The following is a 24,091-nucleotide window of genomic DNA, read 5'->3' as shown; positions in this document are numbered from 1 at the left end:
TACTTGTAGTATAATTTTATTCACCTAGAAACAAAGGGTCAAAAGTCACAGCATGGAGGTTCATTTTATTTTGTAAACTCATTAAAAAGATGTCCATGTACAAAATAAGGACATTTTCAACAACAGAACTGCAGACAAAGGAAACTATAAAAATTCAACACATTAATAAAAAGGTTTTATTTTCTTTCTGCATAATTCCTTGCACCCTCCATACCAGTCTGCACACAATCTGAAGTACAATTGTTAGAATCATTAAAATTCAAGAGGCTGAACATAAAGTCATTTGCTCTGCTGGAGGAATGTGTTGCTGAAAGACCCAAACCCTGGAGCACGTTAACTAAAAGTAAGACAAGGCTGAAGGACGTGGCTAAAGGCTGCTAAATGGTTATTGTGCATTGATCTGCTCAGAATTCCAGCTCACTTTGCTTCCTGCAAATATTTGGAATAGTCCTTGGGGGAGTAACAGCATTAGACTGAACAGGGCCTTGTCCAAAGGTGGGTGTTGTCCTAACGCATCTAATGCAGGCTCAAAAATAAAAACATTGCTGTAGTCAAGCAATTTCAGTCCCAACGAGTGTTAATTGTGCACCAAAGTCTGCAGCAGCTGTCTGACAAGCCACTGGGATACAGGATTCAGTCCTCAGTATTGGATACTCCTGACTGCAAGTTTGGACTTAAATCCTTGAAGCACTGTCAGTAAAAGGTCAATTATAAAATTCTATTCCTTTTTAATCTGTGCTAATTTGTAATTTAATTTGTCCCTGTTTCTCCCCCCAAAATGACTCTCAGTACTGAAGATCTGTGCCTGTAAGCACTGGCTGAGGCTCCTGTCAAATGGTTCCTCTCCTGTGTCCTCAGGGCAGGTTTGAACTGCCGAGTGTTCCTGTGGATCCAGAGCTCAGGTTTGGGTCAGAACAGTCCATGCCCCGTGTGGCTCCTCAGACTCCACTTCCAAGTGTCCCAGCTTTAGGAGTTCAGTAAACATCTCCCCATGAACAAGAGCAACTCGAATGCCTGCAGGGAATTCACTCCAAGGGTTGCTGTCCAGGGGACACATAGTGCAAGAACCAGCCCCGTGACATAAGGCACTTACCCACTCACACCAGGGCAGGGAGAGAGCTCCTGCCCAGGCAGCTCTGGAGAGTCCCACTGGGAAACAGGAGAGCTCCTGGCCCGGGGGCACTGCCCCTTCCCTGGGTGCTGCTGGCACAGTCTGCTCTGGGCCGGGGCTCAGAGCCTCCCGTTCGCAGCCACTTCGTTCACCTTGGATTTCTGGTGCTCATATTTCACAGAAACAATCAGGAAAAGCAAGAGGGTTGCTCCTTGGATAGCAGCCAGCAAGAAGAAGTAATAGTTTAATTGGCAGCCATTGATATTACCTAGAAAGAATTGGGGAGGGGAAAAAAACTATTAATAAGGTGATACAAACAAAAATGTGAATCTCATCAAGTTTAAGTGGTGAAGACTTATCTGCAAAACCAAACCAAATCACGTTTCCATCCCACAGCACAGTTCATTTTTAATTACCCAGAGCAAAGGCTGGCACTGCTGAGGAAGTTGTGCACAGGATAAGGAATGTTTTCTTTTGTTCTCCAATGCCTTAGACCAAGTGAAAAGAAAATAAAAAACCAAAAAACGAATGCTGTAAAGGAAAAAGTTGGCAACTCCATAGATATAAAAAAAGCATTACTGCAATGGTTTCTCAGCCTTTTTTTGGGACAAAGTTTAGAGTTCATGAAAACATAGGTGACTTCTCCGTGGTTCAATTCACCTTTGATGCTCCCTCAAAGTTATCACAAATCAGTGCTCTGGACATTAAACAATGTTAAATGAAGAAAGCTCATTGCTAAAACATTATTCCTCTCTTAGGAAGCATGCACAGCTCTTGCTGTACTTCCAAGAACAATATATTGTGGCTCATTTCCAACACACCACAGCCAACTGGACCATTATGATTATCAGATAGGTTGCAGAAACTAAAATGGTGACGTGTACATGGACCTGAACCAGCTGTTCCTGCAGCAAGCCTATAAATGTACAGATTAAATTCCTTTAATTACTGAAACTTAAGATTCAATTAAATGAACTTATAATAAAATGCAGTAAAATTAAACTGAGGCTTTCCTTGACATTTAAAATACAATATACATGTGAATCTCCATTTCAAGAGCAGATGTGTTTAAAGAGTAGTAATTATCCTTTATGAGATGGGATATTAAACCCATGAAATCTTAGTTTTTGTGGGAGAAACAAGTCAATTCAATGGCAGCAACCACCCCTGAAGTGCTGGCAGAGAGGGAACTTCCTCAGGAGATTTTGGAGGCAGTCAGTCACCCCCAATGATGTCATGAGCTGGCAGAAATAGCAGAAACTTGGGGCATGTGCTTATAGTTAATATACAGCATCTACTGAAAAAGCCCCAGATCTTTCATTGACGGACTCCTCCTTGCAATTCCTACCCCAGAAAACCCAGGTAAAGCTCAGCTGTGAATGTGGTACTTTCAATAATGCTACACCAAATGAAAACTGAGTTATAAAGTTACAAAGGGTTAAAGCAGCAGCTGCTGTGGTGCTGCAGTTCCAGATGACCCCGAGCTGGGTCTGGACCTGCTGGGGAAACTCAGCTGCACTAAGGAAGGTGCAGATAGCCAGTGCTGACAGGTGTCCAAAGGCCAATCCACTGAGCTGAGCAGCCTGCTCAAAATGATGAGCAATGGCTCATGAAAGGCAACACCTTCCAGTTCTGGCCATCTCTGCATAGATTTAGCACAGCCCAAACAGTTTACAGAGAGAGTATCTGGGAGTGTCTTCTCATAGGCTGCTTCAGAGAACAAAGGCAAGGGGCTGAAAAACTACCACCATTAATTTGTGTGCAATTATTATCCTGCTCTTGAGCCCTTAGCAGCTGAATTACCTCGATACGGAGCTGCAGAAAAGGCTGCTTTTCTAATTTTGAAATGGATTGGGGAAAAGAAATCTCAATGGGGTGAAATTTTCATTTGATGAGGACACTTCCATGAAGCTCAGGCTACTTGTTATGGTTTGCAGTTCTTAAAGGACAACTTACAAACCACAGATGCCAGCTTGTGGCATATGCAGGGATCAGACACCATTACTTTCTGGTAGATGCAGATCCAGTTGAAATGGCAAATTCTCTTAGACCAAATTTAAAGTTTAGGTTGCACTTTTAAGCCATGTGCACACAGCAGGTCTAGCAGACGTTTTAAGAACTGTTCACACTCCTCCTGGTTGAACTAATTAGCCCACTGAGGATGGGAGGGTTTTCTGAAATTCCCAATGTGCCACCTACTGGTGCCAATAATTATTTTTAACCTCCACTGGCAACTCAAAGCAGGTGATTTGTTGAACTTCAGGAGTATAAATAGCTAGCAGATAGAAATGCAAAGTTAACTCATGGTAATTTCAATGAAGCCACTTGAAATGAGGAAGCTGAATAATCACTACGAGAGAGATGGGTACATTTGACTTCCCATAACCACAGAAAGCAATTTCAGTACTTTATACCAAATATATTCTTCTGCTGCACATAATTAAAATATTTTTTACTGAAATGAAAATATTTGTAGTTTCTAGTGATGAAATGCAGTAACAGCTGAGAAAATAACTGAGGCATTGCAGAGGTGTTTCCCGTGCTTTCATGAGGGCAATGAATCATTTTGCACGGTCACGTTATTTCATACTCAGATGCAAAATGAAACTTTAACAAAGCAGTAGACAAATTAGTATTCTGATAATAATAACTGTGTTAAGACTCAACAGTGCCATGTCCTTGAATCTTAACTGCTTCTCAGGGAAGCATTCTACTTTGCAGACCATGAATACACTGAAAAATACACTTACCAAAGTCTGTGTGATTACTCATCCAGCCAATTTCTTTAATAGACACCAGTGCCAACAATCCAGAGCCAACAAAGGATCCAATCCCCGAGAAGAAAAAGAACAGCCCCATAATAGCACTCTGCATAGATTTGGGAGCAGCTGAATATGCAAATTCTAGGCCTGTATTAAAAGATGAAAAAAAGCTATTGGAATGTGTAAGAAATGAGAGTAGATTGTTCTAGAAGTGTTCTAGAAGTTACAGGTGTGTAGTGAATCCCTAGGATTCAGGTCCTTTTAACTGCTTTATGAATCTTCTTAAAGGTCATCAATGTATCAACCCATTAAATGGACAGCATTTGGGACACAGACTTTGATCTTCTTTATATCACATGTGTAAAATCAAGGAATCTTCTGAACCAGCGAATTCATTTTTCTGTCTAAAATGATCCTCAAAGAAATGTATTAAACTAACTCTAAGCTGGCAATTCCATGTTTCCTGTCTCCCTTGTGCCCCTGTTCCCTGTCTGCTGTGCAGTGCATGCAGGACAAAGCACCTGGCACTCCTTGAGGAGAACAAAGTGAAAGTCATTCTTGCACTGGCCATGAACTTTTATTTCTCACAGCCTCAGTGTCTATCTCTGAATGTGCAGACAAAGAAATTAACTGGAACTGGAAAGGCAGTAATTATTTTAACTTAATTTACTTTTGATCTAGAATTTTCTGGGTTCATTGCTTGCTAGCAATTATTTTTAAGATCTGTAGATATAGGGCTTGAACTTTCAGCTGTCTTTACTCAAGTTTCAACCAATAAACCCAAGAAAAACGTACCAGTGACCATCCATCTGAAAATCTGTGCTACTGAATTTGTGTACCAAGAGAACACACTGGGTTAGGCTGTGCCACGCAAAGATTAATGCCCATGATTAACTCTCCCTTTTAGAATAATACTCCTGTCAAAAATCAAATGGGATTATTCACAAGAGACAGTCAAATACATTCCTTGCAGAGCTTTTTCTGACAGGTGAAATGCTTGTTTCAAAACAGTCTGCTTCATACTGAGAATTAATGCTACCACATCTAACATTTTTCTTTGCAAGGAGAGCATTACAGACCTGAAAATGGCATAACTCTTATGTCTTGCATAATAAAGGCATGGTTTATTTACACCACCACTGCTATTTGACTTGTGCTGCTCCAGACAGGCTTTAATAGAAATCCACTGGCATTTCTTTTCAATAACAGGATTAGCACTTCAAGCCAGACAGGCCAATGGGGCTGCTCTGCGAGGGAGGAACTTTGTTCTTGTGAGAGAATCAGAGCTGTGTGTTCTCACTGATCTAACAGCACCCTCCTGCCACCTGAGGAATCGCTGCTAACCAACACCCTGCTGCTCTTTTCCTCTGCAAAACGTGGCAGAATGGGCCAGCAGCAGCCTGGCTCTGAGGCCAGGAGGGAACTGAAACATCCTCACCCAGCTCAGCTGCGTGGCTTCCCCAAATTCAAACCTTAACGAGAGAAATCACTCCAGAAACAGAGAGACAGCTGCAAACGGGCTGGGGAGGGGGGCAAAATGATTATTTATTTTGAGAATTAAAAATGCCTTTTTCTCCTAGGCTCTGCCACCCATGTAACAATTCAGATTTTTCAAGGAGTATTTATCTGTCCAATTGCACTTTAAGATGCTCTGAGGGCACAGCAGCTTGTTTGTAACTTCTTGTTACGCTACCAGAGCTGCCACAAGTCTCCTGAGCCTCGGTCACATCTTGGTCTCCAGGCTTCTGTATATTTTGTAGAAGTTAAGCTCAAGTGTAACATGTGAAAGGATCTGGACCATTTCTTCTCTTGTTCATTTTACAGATAGACTGGACATGACTGTTCCAGCTGGAAAAAGACCTTAAGACTCAGAACAAAAACCAAAAGGAGTGTAACCCTGAACTTTCTGCAACAAAATAAGGTACATTTCTAAATTTGAGTAACTTTTGCAGCAACAGTAATATTTAATCTGGCATAAAGAATACAAAATCTTTTCTTTGCCTTCAGGGCTCCTTTGGCTGCTGGCAGCCATTGATAATGATTTCATGCTCCTGCAAACAAGCACTCCTGAAATTAAAGCCCCTTGCTGGTGTTGTCATGTGAGATTACAATTCCCAGCTAAACAAGGGTGCTTTAGGAGGATTGACAGAATAATACAAAAGATTAATGCAATGTGTGTCATCTTTTTAAAGGTACCTCAAGTGTAACTAATGTGGCTTAATAAGAATATGCTTAGTTTTACAGTAAACAAAAAAACAAACCTATGTTTCAGCTCTTGTGATATTTAGTCCCTTTTTGCTCACAACAAACATTTCCACATCACTGTGGTTCTGTAACCATTAACACTTTGCTTATTTTAAGGCTGAAATTCATAGCACAGTTGATGCCTTTATCAACTTCAATATTGAATTGGTAAAGTATACTCTGAGTCTTGAGAGGTCTTCTTAAAAATATTATGAATTAGGTTTAGATAACAATCAGAAGGCAGGAAAGGGCCTTTGTGAAAAAATCAAATGAAAAGTGCACTACACAAAGCAATTAAGCTCTGCATAGGATTTCTGGTACATTTTTGCAAACGTTGGCCAAGAGTTTTTGAAGTTATGATGCTGTTGGTACAGACCCAGCAGTGCAGAACAGCAGAGTGTTCACATAAGAAGGAGCAGAATATTCACATAAGAATTGTGTAAGCCTTAAAGACTTCTCACAAAGAATTCCACTAAGGTCCTCTCACCTTGGAGTTCAACAAACTAAGAATGCTTCAAGTCCTTGGCCTTTCCACAACGTGCAGACAGGTTTGCTATTTTTTCCTTGCAAACACCTATAAGCTATTAATGGTATCTGACAGAGAAATGAGATTGTGTAAGAGGGAAGAAATTGATTTAATTTTCTACGAATTCTTGTATTTCTGAAAAGTCATCTATTTATCTGAATTAGGACTTAAGTGGCACAATCACTAAACTAACGAAAAGTAATTCATTTTACTCTTTGGGTAAAAATGCTAAACACAGCCTTAGTTTTAATGAGTAACTAAATCAGGCAAGACTTTATCTTCAGATTTTTGTGGGTTAGCATTTGTGACAGGTACCAGACATACATAATGAAACATACAGCAAATGAGTAGACAGGAAAAAAAACCCAAACCCCACTTTTATTCTACCTGCCAAGCAATCCAAGCACCTTATTTTATTTCCTAACAACTGTGATGACAGCAGAAGATGTGTAACCAGAAACCTGATGGAGCAGAAGTTCTCTGTTCCACTAAGAGGGAACAAATGGGCCATGTGACAGCTGGGGCCACCGCCAGCAAGATCTTCCAGAATCAGAGAATCTCACTTTAACCGGCTGTGATTGCCCAGGAATGAAAGTAACCTCCCACAGGGGAAATGAAACCAGCAGCTTCTGTCACGAGCAATCAAGAAAAAGAGCTGTAGTAATGCCAGTTAGAGTGGATGATCCTCAAAGTTCAATATTTGCAAACAGGATTTCAACACTTTAATAAGTAACTACAGTCAAGCAAAAACGAAGTTATTTTTACATCAAGTCACTGGAGGAGTTTTGATGGATTGCACCAGGTAGCTCCACAATTCTCCCTAAGTAGTGCCAGAAGAGCCACCTGTACACTCAGAAGGGTTTCTGTTTCTGGTAACCAAGCACTGCTCCCAAACACCACGTGTGTAAACACTGTGCTGAGAGACTCCCAGGAGCATTCCACCTGTGTAACCCCAGCAAACCAGAGTTAGGAAAGCCACAGTGACCACAGAGAAGTTGCCTGAGCTTTCCTCCTGCTAATGAGCCCTGCATGTATAGGACACAGACCAGAAAATCAGATTTTATAGTCCTGCTCACCCTCTCCTCTCACTTCACTTTCAGCTCAAGAATCAGTGTGAGCACACAGCTGTCCACTACATCACACTGCACAGTGTTAAGGAATTTAAGATCTCTTGCATTTGTTCAAGACAAGCAAAATTTGAGCAGTATTTCAGTTTGCTTAGTGTCATGTTGAGGTGCTAAAACAGCTACAGAAAAACTGATCTAGAAATAAAGTGGATAAAACTATATAAAAATAGCTACTCCATGATTAATATTCACAAAAACTGTTCTTATTTCAGAGATGAAAAAACTCAAGTAACGTGAATTTAAACTGCTAAATCTTTCTAAGTATGGTTTATTTCTTCCCTTTTCCCTCAGAAAGGTGTGTTCACTAACTAATTGACTTTCTAAGCTGTGAGCTCAGTTTATAAGATGAAAAAAAAAAAACAAGGTACAACCTGGTTTTCCAACACAGAGGAAGATTCAGAGGACACAAAAATGCATTAAAATACAATACTGAAAGAGTATATTGTTTTCCATTAGGGCTTGCAAATATCCAGCTCTAACTGGACGCCACACAAATATTTTAAGTGTTACTCTGCTTGAAATTCAATTTTGAAAGCACAGTCTTATATAGCCAGGCTTCAAATGTGCAAGACAATGGTGAGCTTTGCCACTTATATTGAGCAATAGTCTATAAAAATGTATTTGGGAACATCAGAGCTTACTTGTAATGATTTGAGGAGTATTTATTTTCTAAGATTCCATCATTTATGATAGATACAAAAGCAGATTTAAAGCACACAAAGACTCTTACCTGCTATACTTGCAAATATTTCACTGAATCCAATCAGCACATATTGAGGAATCTGCCACCATATTGGCAAATCTGCAGCATGGTACGTGACATTCCCAATGGTCTGGTTAATTGTTTTAACCTTTACAATTTTCAGTCTGTTGCTTTCCAGAATTCCTGTGTGAAAGGGGAGAGTAAAAAGACTGACCTAGGATGCAAACATTGTTTCTCCATATTAAGAATTAAATTAGGATTCAGCCTGCACTGCAATTAGAAATGATACAATAGGAATATGCATTTATTTCCTAACATAAAGCATTTCAGACTACTTTTGCTGCTGTGATTTCAAGACATACAGTTGTTCTGCCATAGAATTAGTGATTATATTCTTACTAAGTAGCAATAATTATACAAATACTTTCCCCATTTCTGGATGGATCAGCTGAGAGCTCTCATACACACTGTGTTGGGGTTTGTTTAAAGACAATCTCATTTTCACAAACTACTACTTTGCAGTGTTGAACCATTTCAACTGCCACCATAGTATTCATAAATTAGAAACCCTTTTACTTATGGAAATGGCTACACCAGTCCTGCAGAACTATGAAAACCCTCTATGAATATGATTATGACATTTATATGACACTTTTCATCCAAAGAGACCCAAGAGCTCATTAGAGCTTGATTTACAAGCAATACATTGCATAGAAAGTACTTCATACAGAGTGAAAAAGAGACATGATAGTGTAAAATATAAGCATTTTTAGCTTGCTCAGCACAACACTTTAGAGTAGAAAGTGAATATCAAATAATGCTGTAGGGTTTTGTTGAAGTTGCTCAGATTAAATGATTGACTCACTGTTACATAAAATACACAGAATAGCTAATAGTTAATAAAACTCCCTGCTTCACCCAAAAAGGACCTCTATAAAAGAACTCTCATCTCTTATCCTTGGCAAGAAGGTGAATTAATTCATCACAATTCCGAGGAGCAAGACTGAGTCACTGACACTGCTTCCTATGGTACGTGTTACACTCACAGCCTCCCATCTGGGGCTCCTTCTACTTCCTGCGCCAAGACCTGGCCTCATCTTGGGACACAAAATACCCCTCCTGTTACTAAAAAAACCTGTACAGGGCTTAGATATGATGCTTCATGGATCCCACACTATGTACAAGTGATTGTATCTGCTTCCTCCCTTCCAGCTTCCTCTTTCCTAGAGCCACACTAAGGATGCCACGGACACCCAACATTTAATACGTTGGCTGAACCATTCTGAGCCATATTGACAGCACTTGTCATAAAAACAAACACAATTCCTAATGCACAATATGATACCTGTTCTCCCCTGTCTCCCCAAATCTGTGACATAAAAACCTGAGGGGACCAGCCAGATCAGCATCTCTGTGCTAAGTGACAGTGCCAAACCTCTTAACATCTGGGTCTGAGGTAAAGATTGTTCTGGATTTATTAGTTCTTCATATCAGGCCAAGGCACCACATTTTCACTTCTTTTTAGGTGACCACTTACCCATCTTACTTTTATGTCTCTTTCTTTAGCTCTTCAGCTACCTCAGTGCCCTCTGAACTATGAGGAGCTGCTGTAATTAAAATAAAGCTGGATTTCTTGATGTTTTCATTTTAATACAGCTGCCAAACATTTTAGAGTGGAACTTAATTAAAGTGTAAACAAAGCAGTACAGTCATCTAAGAGCTCAGACATAATTTCATTTATTTACCTCAACACAGAATTATTGCACCACCAAGGATCAAGTGATCCTTAATGTAGTTACACTCTTAAAAAATAAGCACTGAGCCACCTAGGAGCACAACTACAATATACCAAACTTTGCCATAAATTTATCTTCCAAGTACTTCAGAATCTGCTATCTATGGAGTCTTCCTTTCAGACTCTGATAGACAAGTTTCATGTTTAATTTTACACTCTTAGCAGTTAAAATAATCTTAACTTCTTGCTATAATGGTTTAAACTCTATAAATGAAGTAGATTTTCCAGCTGAATAACCTTGAACATTGCTGCTCAGAATTCACCAAGAGATGCATGAAGCACAGCAGATGTTCATTAAATCTAATCAGTTGTATTTTAACACAGTTTATAAAATATCTTAAATAATCTAAACAATCTAATAGGCAGCCTGAGTAGCGTCCACAACTAATGGCTGTTAGATAAGCAAGTCAAAATGGAAATATGGCACAAACAAATCATTAAGATACGCCATGACTGCAAGTTCTTAACGTTTTCATATGTTAAAGATTTTAATCAGTATCCCTCTCTAAGGCACCAATGGTTGGAAGTAATAATGTATTTTAAGAATGTTAAAATATGGCAGTTATAAATATCACTTAATGAGAAAATAAAAATTGAATGGAACATATAAATCAACACTTTGCTAGAAATAAACAGTTTCCTAATCCCCAAATTTGTCACAACTGAAGCTTTTAGATTCCTGTTATGATGAGGAGATGTTAAGTTACTCCAAAAGGCTAAACTTTGCAAACAGATTGCAAATAACCACCCAAAGAAGTCACTTTTTCAGTTTCTACTGGGGAAGAGTTGGGGAGGATCAAAACAACAAAATAATATGTTACATTTATAGGTGAATTGAAAAAAGCATTTGAAATTTTAAAGAATTTTGCTGTATGAACCCATTCCCCAACTCAGCTAGCACAGCTCGATGTGCTTTTCCCCACTACTAATAAAGACAGATATTGCTGGTTTTGAATTCCCTCATATGTGAGCCCACAGGTTCTATTTAAAGAGCTGACATTTAACTGTTTTACATCATCCTCTTCTGCAGCAGCAGTGTCCTAAGAAAATGGAATAAGAGAAACACTCCTATTTTAACTTTAAATGCCTTTGCTTTAAGAACTTTCTTTGCCCACAAAGTGACCTTGGCCTAATAAAGTAATTACCTCTCTCATTGAAAGAAAACTTAATAGCCATATAAAGTGTCCCTCTCCCTAAAATATAGGGGATCACAAGTGCTGAAATGAATTTATTTAATGCTATAATGCTTTATCAATATGTTCATTACAGTGATGCTGGTGAAGGCTATAGATTCTGTGAAGCGCTGCTCAGAGATGTTCAGTTCCACATCAGCAGGGCTTAACAACTTTAAATCATCTCAAAAGCAGCTGATTTATGGGGCCAGCAGAGTTGCCATCTTTTCCCTTTCATGCTACAGCTGAGCTATTTTACACTACACTAATCCCCAAACATTAGGAAACATGAAGATAGGGGAGAGAAAACCCAAAGTGGGAGGAAACTCTTGTTCAGCCATAACCTAACTTTATTATTTCCAATCAGGGGAAAGAATTTTAGGTAAAATTTAACCTTTTTTATACTTGGAAGTCAGAATGTATGAAGACACATACTTCTTTTTAAAGGGTATATGCAAAGTCTGCTTCAGGTAGGAAAAGTGGTCCAATTTTATTGCAAGCATTCAAAACAGTTTAGTAAGTTTTTGGATACAATCCCCTTAATTGAGGGAAATGCATCCATGAAGTCACATTCCAACTATCCCATGAAAAAAGATCCGAATAATGCCAAATTAAATATTCACACAGTTTTTAAAAAAATGCTGTTGCAATGAGCTGAACGATTCACTGTGTCAGGAGACCTCAAAGTCATTTTCTTACCTGCAGCAAACGCAGAGCACATGACAAAGAACATTCCAACTGCAATCCTCTTCAGCGAGGATGGGAGCAAGCCATTCCTCTTCAAAATGGGGTCCACCAGTTTATCTTTTAAAGGTATTAGGATCAGGATAAGCACTGCATCAAACATGGTCAGCCAGGCTGCTGGAAACTGAAAGGGGAGATGACTCAAGTTAGCAATTTCATACTTAGGAGTTGATTTTTACTATCATTTTACAAAAAAAGATTTTGATTGAACACTTTGATCTAAAATAAACAGTGCTCTGACAGACATTGTGAAAAGTCAAATAAGAGTGTTTAAAAGCTGAGGAAAGTATTCAGCTTTTCAGGTTTTCATTGAAGCTGGCTGCTCATTAGATCTGTTAGCTCAGTTTCTAGTCTGACAGAATTGAACTTTTTACCTGCTTCAGTCATGAAAACTATTTAATAGGCAAGGTCTGTGTATTTTCTGTTAGGCTTAGAACTATCAGAAATATGCCACAGAACAGTAGAAACAGAGTCTTACTAATGTAAATGCACAATTCAATTAAAATCAAGTTACACTTGTCAAGTGAACAGAGAGGGTGGTGTAACGTATCCTGTCTCATCTGCAAGATTCATTAATTCACAGTAAGATTCACGTCAGCGTGAACGAGACAATTTCTGCCAGGCTTAATAATATTTAGCACCTGTTCTGAGCTAACAAACTAAGCCAGTACAGGTAGATTTATAAAAATGTTCTGGTTTGGGTGGATTTTTTAAAATTGCCTGTAGAACACTGCGATACTGTGCATCACGCTGACTCTGACCCAAAATACAAGCACTGCTTGACGTGTTTCTGAGGCAGTTGAAGACAAAACCAGCCCACTTCTCTGGTCCAGCTGACAGTGCTGTAACAAGGCAGTCACATGGTGCAGAATAACACAAAGTAGACCTGTTAATAACTTATATTCACACTTTTTGGTTTTACTTCTCTGTACCATTTCTGCAATCACATGATGCCAGCCTTTCTTGAAAAATATCCAACAGCTTCTTTCCATATGCTAAAGGTAAAGTGATGATTGATTAGGCAGTATAAAGTAACCAACGTGTCTCCAATTCCACATGCTAAGGTATCACTTAAGGATGGGTGTTCCTACTGGGCTTGCAGGAATGCCTCTGTCCTGGTAGGAAAACTCAGGGCATGGAGATTGATAAGCTTTCTTCAAAGATCAGACTTCGGCCACTGAAGGATAAAGAAATTCTTGATGAAAGCAGTGGGAAGTTACCTGCATCCATGCAGAACAGGCTGGTGTGAGCTCCAGGTAATTGCTGGTATGACAGAATCTGGGCCATGCATCATGCACCTAAACGCCCAAAGGCTGAGGTCACTGACCCCCAAAGGCACTACCCAAACTCCCAGGAAGTTTTGTACTGATCTAATCTGCATTTCAACGAAAGAAAGGTCCTTTTCACTTGTTTAGCTCTGCTTACCGTGTGGATAGAGTTGGTGTCATTCGATATCTCAGGAATTTTCAGATGGAGACTTTGTAATACGTATGTTGTCTGCATCTAGCATTAGGAAAGAGGAGCTGAGGTTACTTGGACAAGGAGTGCTGAGAGCAAGGTATTTTTCATTTTACAACAATTAACAAAGATTGTACCAGAGGTGAAGTGCTAACACAGCAAAGTGAAAAGAATTATGGTTAGCACATTACAGGATTTTTTTAACCTTACAGTTATTTTTACTAAAACCACAAAGAATCATTTGTGTGTCTTTGAAAACAATTCCTGCATAGTTTTTTTGCCCAAAATGTATTTGATATCCCGAATCATCTCAGTAAGACAGAACCTGAAAATTAACATGAGGTCTAGATCACCTACCCTAACCTATGTGAAACAACTGCAAGATGAAACACAGCACAGTGTTTAAGATATGGGATTTTGAACAACTGTGAGTATTAACTACAACTGTAATGATTTTAATTTTTTTTCTATTATTAAGTCAAAATATTATTTGAGAGTATTCTAAGCAGTTGTTTTTCATCTCTCAACTTCAGGGTAAGTTTCATATTCAACCCCCCCAAAATGTTAAATTAGAAATTATGTAAAATATAACTGTAACCATTTGGAACTACTCACTTGAAAATACACTGTCCAGTAAGGTATTAAAGCCAGAAAGACAGGGATAATCTTGACAAGAGCTTTTACATCTTCTACTTTATCTTCTCTGAAGGGCCCCCCCCGAGACAGCTTGGCCATCTCAAAGAGGCTTTGCCTTCGAGGCTGGTGCAGCACTCCCTGGCCTTCACTTTGGAAAAGAGTTTGAAATGTTTAGTTAAACATAACTGGCAATCCTTATAAAAAGGTAATGCATTTCCAAACTAAGTCATTCATGTAAGTTACAGCAACACAGCTGGGCCAGAATGGATCCCCAGCAGGTGGAAACACAAGAGGAAACCTTCTGCTTTGAAGTTTCCTTATTTCCCATCCTCCCCACACACCCAGCCCTAAGTAACTGGCAGAACTTAGAATAACCTGTATTGTGTGATATTGCTTGTGAAGTCATTGAATTGTTTGGCAACCTGAACACATGAAACCTCTCTGCAGAGGAGGCACCTGACATCTCTTACCAGTGATTAAACTCAACCACCAGTGTTCATGGTCAACACTTAAGAGTGGAAAAATTTTGGCTCCCCATCAAGCTACTTACAGCATTAAATGCAGATGACAGTGTTTTTCAAATCAGAAGGCATCCACAAACATATCTAACAGAGAAGAAAGTTAACTAATGCTTAGAAGCAGCACCGTCAGGTTACATTACACTTTCAGAAACTCTGAACTGGCAGGACACAGAGCCCAGCTGACACCATGACCTGGCTGCAGGGAGATCCAGTGATCTCAAAGTGTGCCTCTCTTCCACCCCTCAACTCCCAGAAACTATCTCCAGGACTCCAGTTTTCCAGTTCTCGGGGCAAACCTGCACATTCTCCTGCAGTCTCTGGTGTGAGTTACTACCAGCCAGTCTGAACTAACTCTGAATTGAGGTCACACAGAAGAGCTCATCACAAACCTGTTTGCTGAATGCTCCCCTTGGGTCTTCTTGGAGCAACAGGAATAGGTGAGAATTTTGAACATGTCTGTGAAGGCACTACCATCAGGAGGTTTGGTGATGAAGAAGCTCTGCCCACATAAGAAAACCATGAATGAAATCCCAATGCAAACTGTTGGGATGCTGTATCCGATCACAAAGCTCACGTTCTGCTGAATGTATGCAATGCCTCCCAGAGAGAGGATAGCTCCCAAGTTAATGCTCCAATAAAACCAATTAAAAAATCTTCTTGTGGCTTCTGGACCCCGGTCTTTGACCTGGAAAAGATTAAAAGCAAGTCACTCCGTTTCTGAAGAAAATAAGGCTAAAGAGAATTAGAATCTTTGAATTAGAATTCAAACAATGCACTGAAGAGTCCAGGTTCCATTTAGAATCACACTGAAATGATTTAAGTGTTTTGGGCTTCACAGGGTATTTGATGCAGTGACAGCTTAGTGAGCTGCACCATTATGTGACTAACGTTCTAGAAGCTCGGCACAGGGATGAAAAAGCCACACGCTACTGAGACACAGCTTCCCCAGAGAGGCCATTATTATTTCTATCACACTGACTCTCATTGGGTCATTTCTCTACACAAAGCTCCCTCAGATTAACATCCCACAGTTCACAGGAGTTTCAGTAACTATTTTTTAGTAACAAAAAGTTAAACTACCTAAAAATTCACGTATTGCCACAATTGCTTCTTCTAACTGTATCTACATAACAGTTAACTCTATTCCATTTTCTAAGCCTCAAATGAATACTTGATAATTAAACAACAAATTTAAATTTTAACATTGTCCTAATGCCTCTCATCAGAACACAAATTGAGGACTTGTCATTCTGACCTTTAAAAAAAATTTAATTAAATTTGGGTTGCCTGAGGATCACAAGGCCACAGTAAATATTTATTTATGACTAACTCGGTGCTGTTCATAGTGTTATTTCTCTGCTTGAAGCTCTCAGTGTCTCTCCAGTGAAAGTAAAGACATCCCTGGTTTATAGAACTATCCTGTACAGTTTTCACCATCACTCTTTATTATTGCCTATTGTAAGTTACCCCATGTTTTGCAATGAAGTCCCAGGAACCCAGCATCACTCATAAGAGGTGATGTAAGAGAAATTAGGCAAATTAAAATTTGAAATACATTAAAAAGATCGAGTAGTCTGTAAAAGAATCCATAATACTTTATTTGTCAGTGGCTGATGACAGAAAGGCCATTAACAGTAACTAGCAAGTCAGTGCCATGCACCAGCCTTGCTGAGTCAGTTATCTTTCATTTGTAATTGCAAATTTCCCCTCCTCATTTGCCAGATCTTCAAAAGATCCATGTTTAGTTTGCAATACGAAAAGCAAATTGTGTCTTGAAATGAGTTTTTAATGCTGTCAGTTCTGATTAACAGCTTCAGGTTTCCCAGTGGTGCAGAAACCCATCCGTATCATTTAGCCAAGCCCAACCAAGGAAATATTAAAATATCTATTCCTGTGCATAGCTAATGGCATTGTGAGGCATTCAGGTATGTCTGTTAGAATGTCACACACAATCCTGGAGACTAAACCCAAGAAATTCTCCCTCTCCAGCTTCAACTCGGTACTCATTTCCTAACTTTCATCAACTGCAGCAGTGTGTCAATCTAGGAATTGTTCTAAACCCCAATGAGCAGCAGGATATTAGCAAACAATTACATGAACACAGTGCTCCAACATGTGCAAAGTGTTAGCAATCTGTTTGATGAAGTTTCCATTTATTCATCACAAAGTCTCAGTTCTCTCATTTCTGCAAGGAGGATGACTTCTCATCCTCCCTCTTATACATGACCTAGCTGACATCTCTACAAAGGAAAGCTGGGAGAAGAAAGCAAACTTTGATCCAGGCAAGAACAGGGAAGCACAGCATGAGGCTTCTATCAAGCATTTCCCAGCCTCCGATCATTAGCTCCTGAGAAACTTCCTGAACCAAGAATGGCTTCTCTTTACTTAATCAATGCAGCAGCTCTCCTCTCCACAAACTTGTGTAACCTGCCTCTGAACCCAGGTCAGTTTTCAGAATCCAAAATATCCCACGGCAAAGAGCTGCACAGGTAATTACACTGTGGGAAGAACTACCTCCACTTGCCTGCTTTGAACCTGCCCTGTCCGAGCCTCGCTCCTTTTACCTCGTTCCAGGAAACAAAAGAGACAGCTGAGCTCCATCCCATTCCTGCTCCATTGCTGCCTCTCTCCCCTGACCACTGTGGGCACAAACCACTGTCACATCTTCCTTTTTGCTGCCTTTTCAGAGGTAGAAAATTTAGACTGATTCATGATTCCTCACCTGGAAACTACTGACCATGTCTGTGGCCCTTCCCAGAAACTTCCTTCACCATCTCCAGCGTCCTTTTTGTAACAGAGTGACCAAAAGGAAGGCAGTGCTCGAGGGACAGACACACATCAGGCTTACAATGCAAAGAATCCATTTTCTCCTTCTTTATCAAACTATATATTTGCAGTAAAAATCACATCACAGCCATGTCTGAAATGCCACTATGGCATTTAACTGGCAAACATTAATAACTGAATAAAAATCCCACTGAATTACCTGGTGGAATATCTTCTCAAAGACAAAGAACTATGAAGATGTCTTGTCAAAACCAGGAAAGACAGTGGAGTTAAAAGGCAATTCTATAGCTCTTTTCAAACATCTCACTGGCTGCCCAGAATGTCAGCAATATTACATTTACAGCAGATCACTAAAAAGTTTTCCCTCCTGGCTGTTACCTGAGCTGTGTGTGACAGCACAAAACATTTCCATAAGTAAACACTACATTTTAGTAAGGAACTAAGAAGAAAAACATGTCATAATTTTATTATTTTACTTTTATCAAGCGCAAGTTTTTTCCACATAACTTCAGGAGCTCTCCTTTCCCCCTTCTGCTTGCATTATTTTCAATCACCCAAGCAGAAAGAAAAAATCTATCACTCCCTCTGCTCAATTTCATCTGTGCTCAAGCATAGCAGCACTCTCCTCACTCTCCTTGTGCTACCAGCACCACTATCTTCATTATATTCCTAAAATCCCACCACCAACTGCAGCAGGAAAAGGATGCACCTCAATGGCAGCTGTGTCACTGCACTGCAATCCTCTGAACTCAGGATCCGAGGTTCCCATCTTGCAACCAGAACAGGATTTTATGCACAACTGAAAGGAAGAATGGGAGGAAGAGTAACTGGATCGTTACTTACAACCCTTGATGCAAACACCTTACAAATATGTGACTGACAGCAGCTTCCACAGCACAGCTGTCCTAAGGCTTGTACTCAGACCTCCTTCTGACTTAGAAGAAAGATGATCACTTGCTCCATTATCCCTCCCCTGGATTTTTCAGCAACAATGTCTTTCTTAGGAGATGATCCAAGTGCTAGCCAAAGCAGTTTGTACAGCTTGGAAACAACAATATTATACAACTCAAATACTAAGACTCTATTAGAACCTTTTGATTTTTATGTAAAGAGTCAGGAATCTAAACAAACATCGTTGCTTGTCCACAGTTGCTGTGTTTAGATGCTTTGCTTTGTCACAAGGTCATTTGCTCCTCTCACAGGTTGGTTTCAGAGGACTCACTACCCACAAGATTTGCCATTTTTGCTGCAGCTTGTGTCTAGCTGGTGCCCACCATTCCACTGTGACATCTCATTTCTGTCATCACCTGCTAATGATCTCAAGTGTGCCCTAAACCCCAGCGTTTCAGAGTTCCAGTGTGTGTCTCACATCACAACCGATCCAAAGCTGGGACCTTCCACCTGACTCCCATGAAAGGAACAAGATCATTCAAAAGTGCCTGACAGTAGCAGTTTTCATTTGTTCCTGCAATCAACTGACAGTCACAAGCAACAAATACCCCCAAACTCATCCCAGTCAGCTCTGAGAGCAACCACACAACAGAGCAAGGATGAAACGCAGAACCTTGTCCTTAGCCCACAACAGAAGGTACAATGACAGGAGTTCTGTGCAGCCAAATTTACAGAATCCTGATTAATCCATCACTGCAGACAGCACTTATTCTTTGAGATCATCTGAGAGAGCTCCGTAGCGGAGCTACACAGTATTACTAGCTGCTACATAATTTCAAATTTACACTAAAATTCAGCAAGTCCACATACAAAATCTGTTTCCTCTCCCATCTGTTTTTACTGGCCTTGTGAAAGCCAAAACTTGATTCAAACTGTTCTCTGCAGAGTCTTCGAGGTCCACAAGCTCATAAGAAGCTCAACAGCAGCAACAACAAAATAAGTTGCAGTTAGGGACCTTCCAACCTATATACGTGGTTCCCCATCCTTATCCAGAGGCTGGAAAATCTAAGCTCTACAAATAAATAAAGGCTGAAAATCACTCTAAAGCCATCTTTACAGCAGCAATTTCCAACAGCAACTGTAAAAGAACAATTTCAGCAGAGTTAGAAGATCTCTGGCAGTTATGGCCTGATAGATTTATTGGCTATGAAGGCAGTTCAGAGGGAAGCCCCAGTGTGGGTGAAACCTGGCACCTCCAATTGCTGTAACCCTGAAAGACATGCAGCTATAATTAGAACAATGATTATGGCTGATACTAGATTAGGAGTCTGCTACTATTCTGCTTCAGTGTTGAAGCTGAACCAGCTTTCACAATAATGACCAACAGTCCTATCGTTTCCTAACTGCAGAAAGTCACAAACTGCTCCATGGAACAGGAAGTGACAGCAAAAAACTCGCACTTGAAAGGGGAACTGGAAAGTGCCAGGTTATAGGATCACATGGTTAGAAACACTATTCCGAGAACCATCAGCTCAGATTTAGAGCAGCAGGATGGATCAGTCTGCCACTTCTAGAAAAACAGCTCATTTATAAACACGGTTGGGAAAAGCTGGTCTGTCCCAACTTAGCAGGAACTTTTTTGGCTCAGCTGACTGGTGGAAGTCACTCGATACTAAGTCTACTGGGTCCTTTTAACAGCACTTCTAAAAGCATGCATTTAACAGAAAGTCAGAAACTAGAAACCACATCTTTCAAATTCAGAGAAGACTAAGTACTGCAGTTCAGTTTCCGATTTTCCACAAAGTGATTCTGCTAAATAAAAAAACCTCTCATTATATTACAGCTCTCCACCCAAATTCCATACACACATTAAAGCTGAAAAATTCACACGGTGACTTTTAAGAGATCTGCAGTGAAACGTAATTAACATTCTGAAAGGTGATTGTGCCAACTAAAGTACATGATATACAATTCATACCTTTGTTTGGTACTTAGGGGAAAGAGGACAAATCTTATCAGCACACATCCAGCCAAAACGTGTTTGCATTGTGCTCTGGCCTCCCAAGAATGTGGCTCTGGGAGACAGATTTTATTCTCAGATATATAGATAGATACAGATACATAGATACAGATATACACACATCTCCCCAGCAGTTTTCTACATTCCTATGCAGGGACAAGGCACCCAAGAGGGCCCCAAACTGCACACCAAGGTAAGTGGCATGCTGTAATATATTTAACAAGAGATAAGTCAGAAAAAGAGAGAAGGGGGAAAATTCAGTCCTCGGCAGAGCTCCACTGATTATTATGGCCCAGAAAGGAGTATTTCTTTGCTTCACCCTACATAAATCACTGTGAATTACCTGCAAACCCAGCCAAAAACTGCTTTCCTTGAAATCCTGGGGGAAAAGCCTTTACAAAATCCAGCTACAACAGCTACACTTCCATTGGCAATGGCTCTTCTTTTGCTCTGTTCCTGCCATTATTTATCTCTCATATTTAACTTTCATAAAGCATTCCGGGGATAAGTGGTCAGTTTTGAAAAACATCTTACAAGATAAAGTCATACTAAAGCTATTTCACTTGATGGGCTCAGGCTGGTTTAAACAGAATTAATGCACTGGGGACACACAATCCTGGGCTATAATAATGTTTTACATTTATATACTGCCTTTCACCCAGAACTCCAGAATTCAGGATGAAATGCCAAAGAATGACAAATACAAACTGCACAACAGAGAACAGAGGTATGTTTGGCAATGATACTGTGGCAGATCCTCCCTCTTACAAAGAATTCATGGCATTTCTGACACCTGCTCTAACCAGAACTCAGTGAGCCAGTAAACAGACATGCAATTGGATTTTCAGTTCAGTTAGAAAAGCTGCTCAGTACCTGAACATACTGAAATTCTCCATTTGTAAAGCAGAAATTACATTTCAACATCCACAGCCAGCACAGCACCTTAGCACAGGACTGTAAAAAAGTACACGCAACAGAGCATTCCAGTTGCTACTGAACTCTAAAAGTTGCCTCTCAAATGTCTTCTATGAAGCCACTCGGTTCTGCAGTGATGACCCAATGAATGATATCACTGCAGCGGATCCGGATAAGGTCATCGGACAGGACATGTCCTTATGGGAACAATGCAGGTGATGTTTACCACGTTGAGAGCAGATTCCACCCATCATGTGATGCAGCGCTAGCCTGCACAAAAATGTCACTCAAGGGCAATGCAGTGCTCAAAAAAAAGTGCACAAAACCTGTTTGTTTTGTAGCCTTCGTTTATCACAGGATGGTAAAGGCCTCTGACACTGCCTTAGAAGGCCCATGTCATCCTTGTCAAAGCTAAAAATGTGTATCCTGTACTTCATCTGATGAGCTCTGAGGTCAAATTAACTGGGTACAAGCTCACAAGGGAGGATAATTAACAGCCCACTTAATGGCCATTAAGTATTCAGCCCAAGTCCTCAAGATGCTGATGGCTTAGCCAACTCAGAAGGCAGGGTAACCATGAAACCAAAGGTCACAAGGGATCTGACACCCCACAGGCACCAAACTTTGATCAAAGAGGGCACAACTTAACAACTCGCATTACACAGGGAACAGAGCTGGACGATCTGATACCCTCCAAGGCCGAACACGTACAGAGAGATCACTCAGTCGGGCACTGTCCACCCCACCAAGGCAAGCCCCTCTGCCACCCCTGGGGCACCCACGAGCGCTTCAGCAGCTGCCAGACAATACTCGACCTGGTCTGCCCCGAACGGGGTGATGTTGGCCTTGACCGAGCCGACGCCCAGCCCCACGAGGACCAGTCCCACGAAGGTGGCGGTGGCACAGTAGCGGGTGGCTCCCAGCGGGGAGCAGGGCGCCAGGGTGGCGTTGGCCGCCGGCGAGGAGCAGTTCTCCACGGGGAACAGGGGGATGTCCCCGCAGAGGCCCTGGCGGGTGTGCGGCGCGGCGATGACGGGGAAGGCCAGCATGCCCAGCAGGTACAGCGCCATGCTGAGCAGGATGGTGCCGAACTTGCCCAGCAGGGCGTCAGCCAGCCAGCCCCCGAACGGCGACACCAGGTAGGTGATGCCCATGAAGAGCAGCAGCGCCTGGCTGGCCTGGGCGCCCTCCCAGCCATAGGGCGGCCCGTTGAGGAACAGCACCAGGTTGGAGGTGATGCCGTAGAAGGCCACCCGCTCCAGCAGCTCGGCCAGCAGCACGGCGGCGCAGGCCAGCCGCCGGCCCTGGAAGGCGCTGCTCGGCCCCCGCCCGCGCTCGCCGCTGCTCAGCAAAGGGCTGCGCTCGCTCGGCTCGGGCTCCTCCATGGCCCCGCGTCCCCCCGGCCCCGCCGCGGCCCCGGCCCCGGCCCGAGGGACCCGCCCCGGCCCCGCCCCCGGCAGCGCCGCGGCGCCATTGGCTGAGGGCGCTGTCACTCCGCCCGCCGCGCCGTCACGGGGCCGAGGCGGGGCACGGCGGGGCGGAAGCGGCGGGGCCGGGCCGGGCCGGCTGTGAGGGAGGCCCGGCCGGTTCCCTAAAGTGTCCGTCAGCGTGTCCGTCAGCGCCCGGCCGGGGTTGCGCGGCGCCTCTCCCCGCTGGCGTCCCCTCCCCGGTTTGGATCGGCTGCCGGGCCGGGCCGGGCCGGGGGGCTGCAGCAGGGAAATGGGTTTTCACAGAATCTCGTTCGGGTTGGAAGGGACCCTGGAGATCATCCAGTGCAACCCCCCTGCTAAGGCAGGTGGCACAGGAGCGCGTCCAGGTGGGTTTGGAACGTCTCCAGAGAGGCAGAATCCACAACCTCCCTGGCCAGCTGTTCCCGTGCTCTGCCATCCTTAATGAAAATAAGCTCTTCGTGTAGAGGTGGAACTTCCTGTGTTTTAGTTTATGGGCACTGCTCCTCCTGTTGCTGGGCGCCACTGAAAGGAGCCTGGCACCATTCCCTTGGCACCCGCCTCTGAGATATTTATATGCATTAATGAGATCCCCTCTCAGTCTCCTCGAGACTAAACAGGCCCAGCTACCACGGTCTCTCAAAAGAGAGATGCTCCAGACCCCAAATCATCTGGGGTTTTTTTACGGTTATTTAATGCCACAGTTCAAGATTGTCCCACGACAGGTCTTTCTGCAGGAAAAGGTGATAAAGGTGCACTGTAAAAGGTTGGTTTTATACGTTTAGAAGCAGCAGGCCCGGCTCAGCACCCCAGCTGTGCCTGGTGACTCAGGGGTGGGAGCAGCAGCTGGGTGTGAGGGCATGCAGGAATTGCACAGGTACACATGGAGAATGAACACTCATCTGAATGGGATAAAGCATGTGATTAAAATGGGAAAACATGAATTAGTGCTTGCAAGATCAGGACCCTAAGATGTGCTGCAAGTTCCACCATCACACGTGCTGAGGTAAAGGTTGTGAAAGTATGAAATTGTCTTCAGGAGCAGCTCTTAAAGTCTTATTTTTGGCCAGAACAAAGTGGGGAAGACACTGCTGGTTGTGTGTTTTCAGTGAAAAAGTTAAATTGATTGACATCATATAGTTACCTACCAAACATCTAGTTATGACTTACTCTGGAGAAATGTTGGTAGTGGAGCAAGTGATGCTTGTAAAAGTAAATATATTCATTTAAT

The 24,091-nt window shown here is 41.9% G+C and overlaps 1 protein-coding gene across 1 annotated transcript; it reads right to left on the bottom strand.

Annotated features, from left to right (window-relative positions):
• SLC15A4 (solute carrier family 15 member 4) lies at positions 1-22,861 on the bottom strand. Its single transcript, XM_010398532.4, has 8 exons — positions 22,228-22,861; positions 15,189-15,484; positions 14,258-14,426; positions 13,610-13,687; positions 12,140-12,308; positions 8,501-8,656; positions 3,862-4,020; positions 1-1,379 (listed from the first exon to the last, which is right to left on the bottom strand). Exons 1-8 carry the CDS (start codon positions 22,795-22,797, stop codon positions 1,231-1,233), a joined length of 1,746 nt encoding a protein of 581 aa, XP_010396834.2. The 5' UTR covers positions 22,798-22,861; the 3' UTR covers positions 1-1,230.
• Positions 22,862-24,091: the final 1,230 nt, after the last annotated feature.

This window comes from Corvus cornix, chromosome 15, assembly GCF_000738735.6.
Source record: "Corvus cornix cornix isolate S_Up_H32 chromosome 15, ASM73873v5, whole genome shotgun sequence".
Lineage (NCBI taxonomy): Eukaryota > Metazoa > Chordata > Aves > Passeriformes > Corvidae > Corvus > Corvus cornix.
The sequence above is the reverse complement of the archived record's forward strand: the minus strand, read 5'-3'. Positions and strand labels throughout refer to the sequence as shown.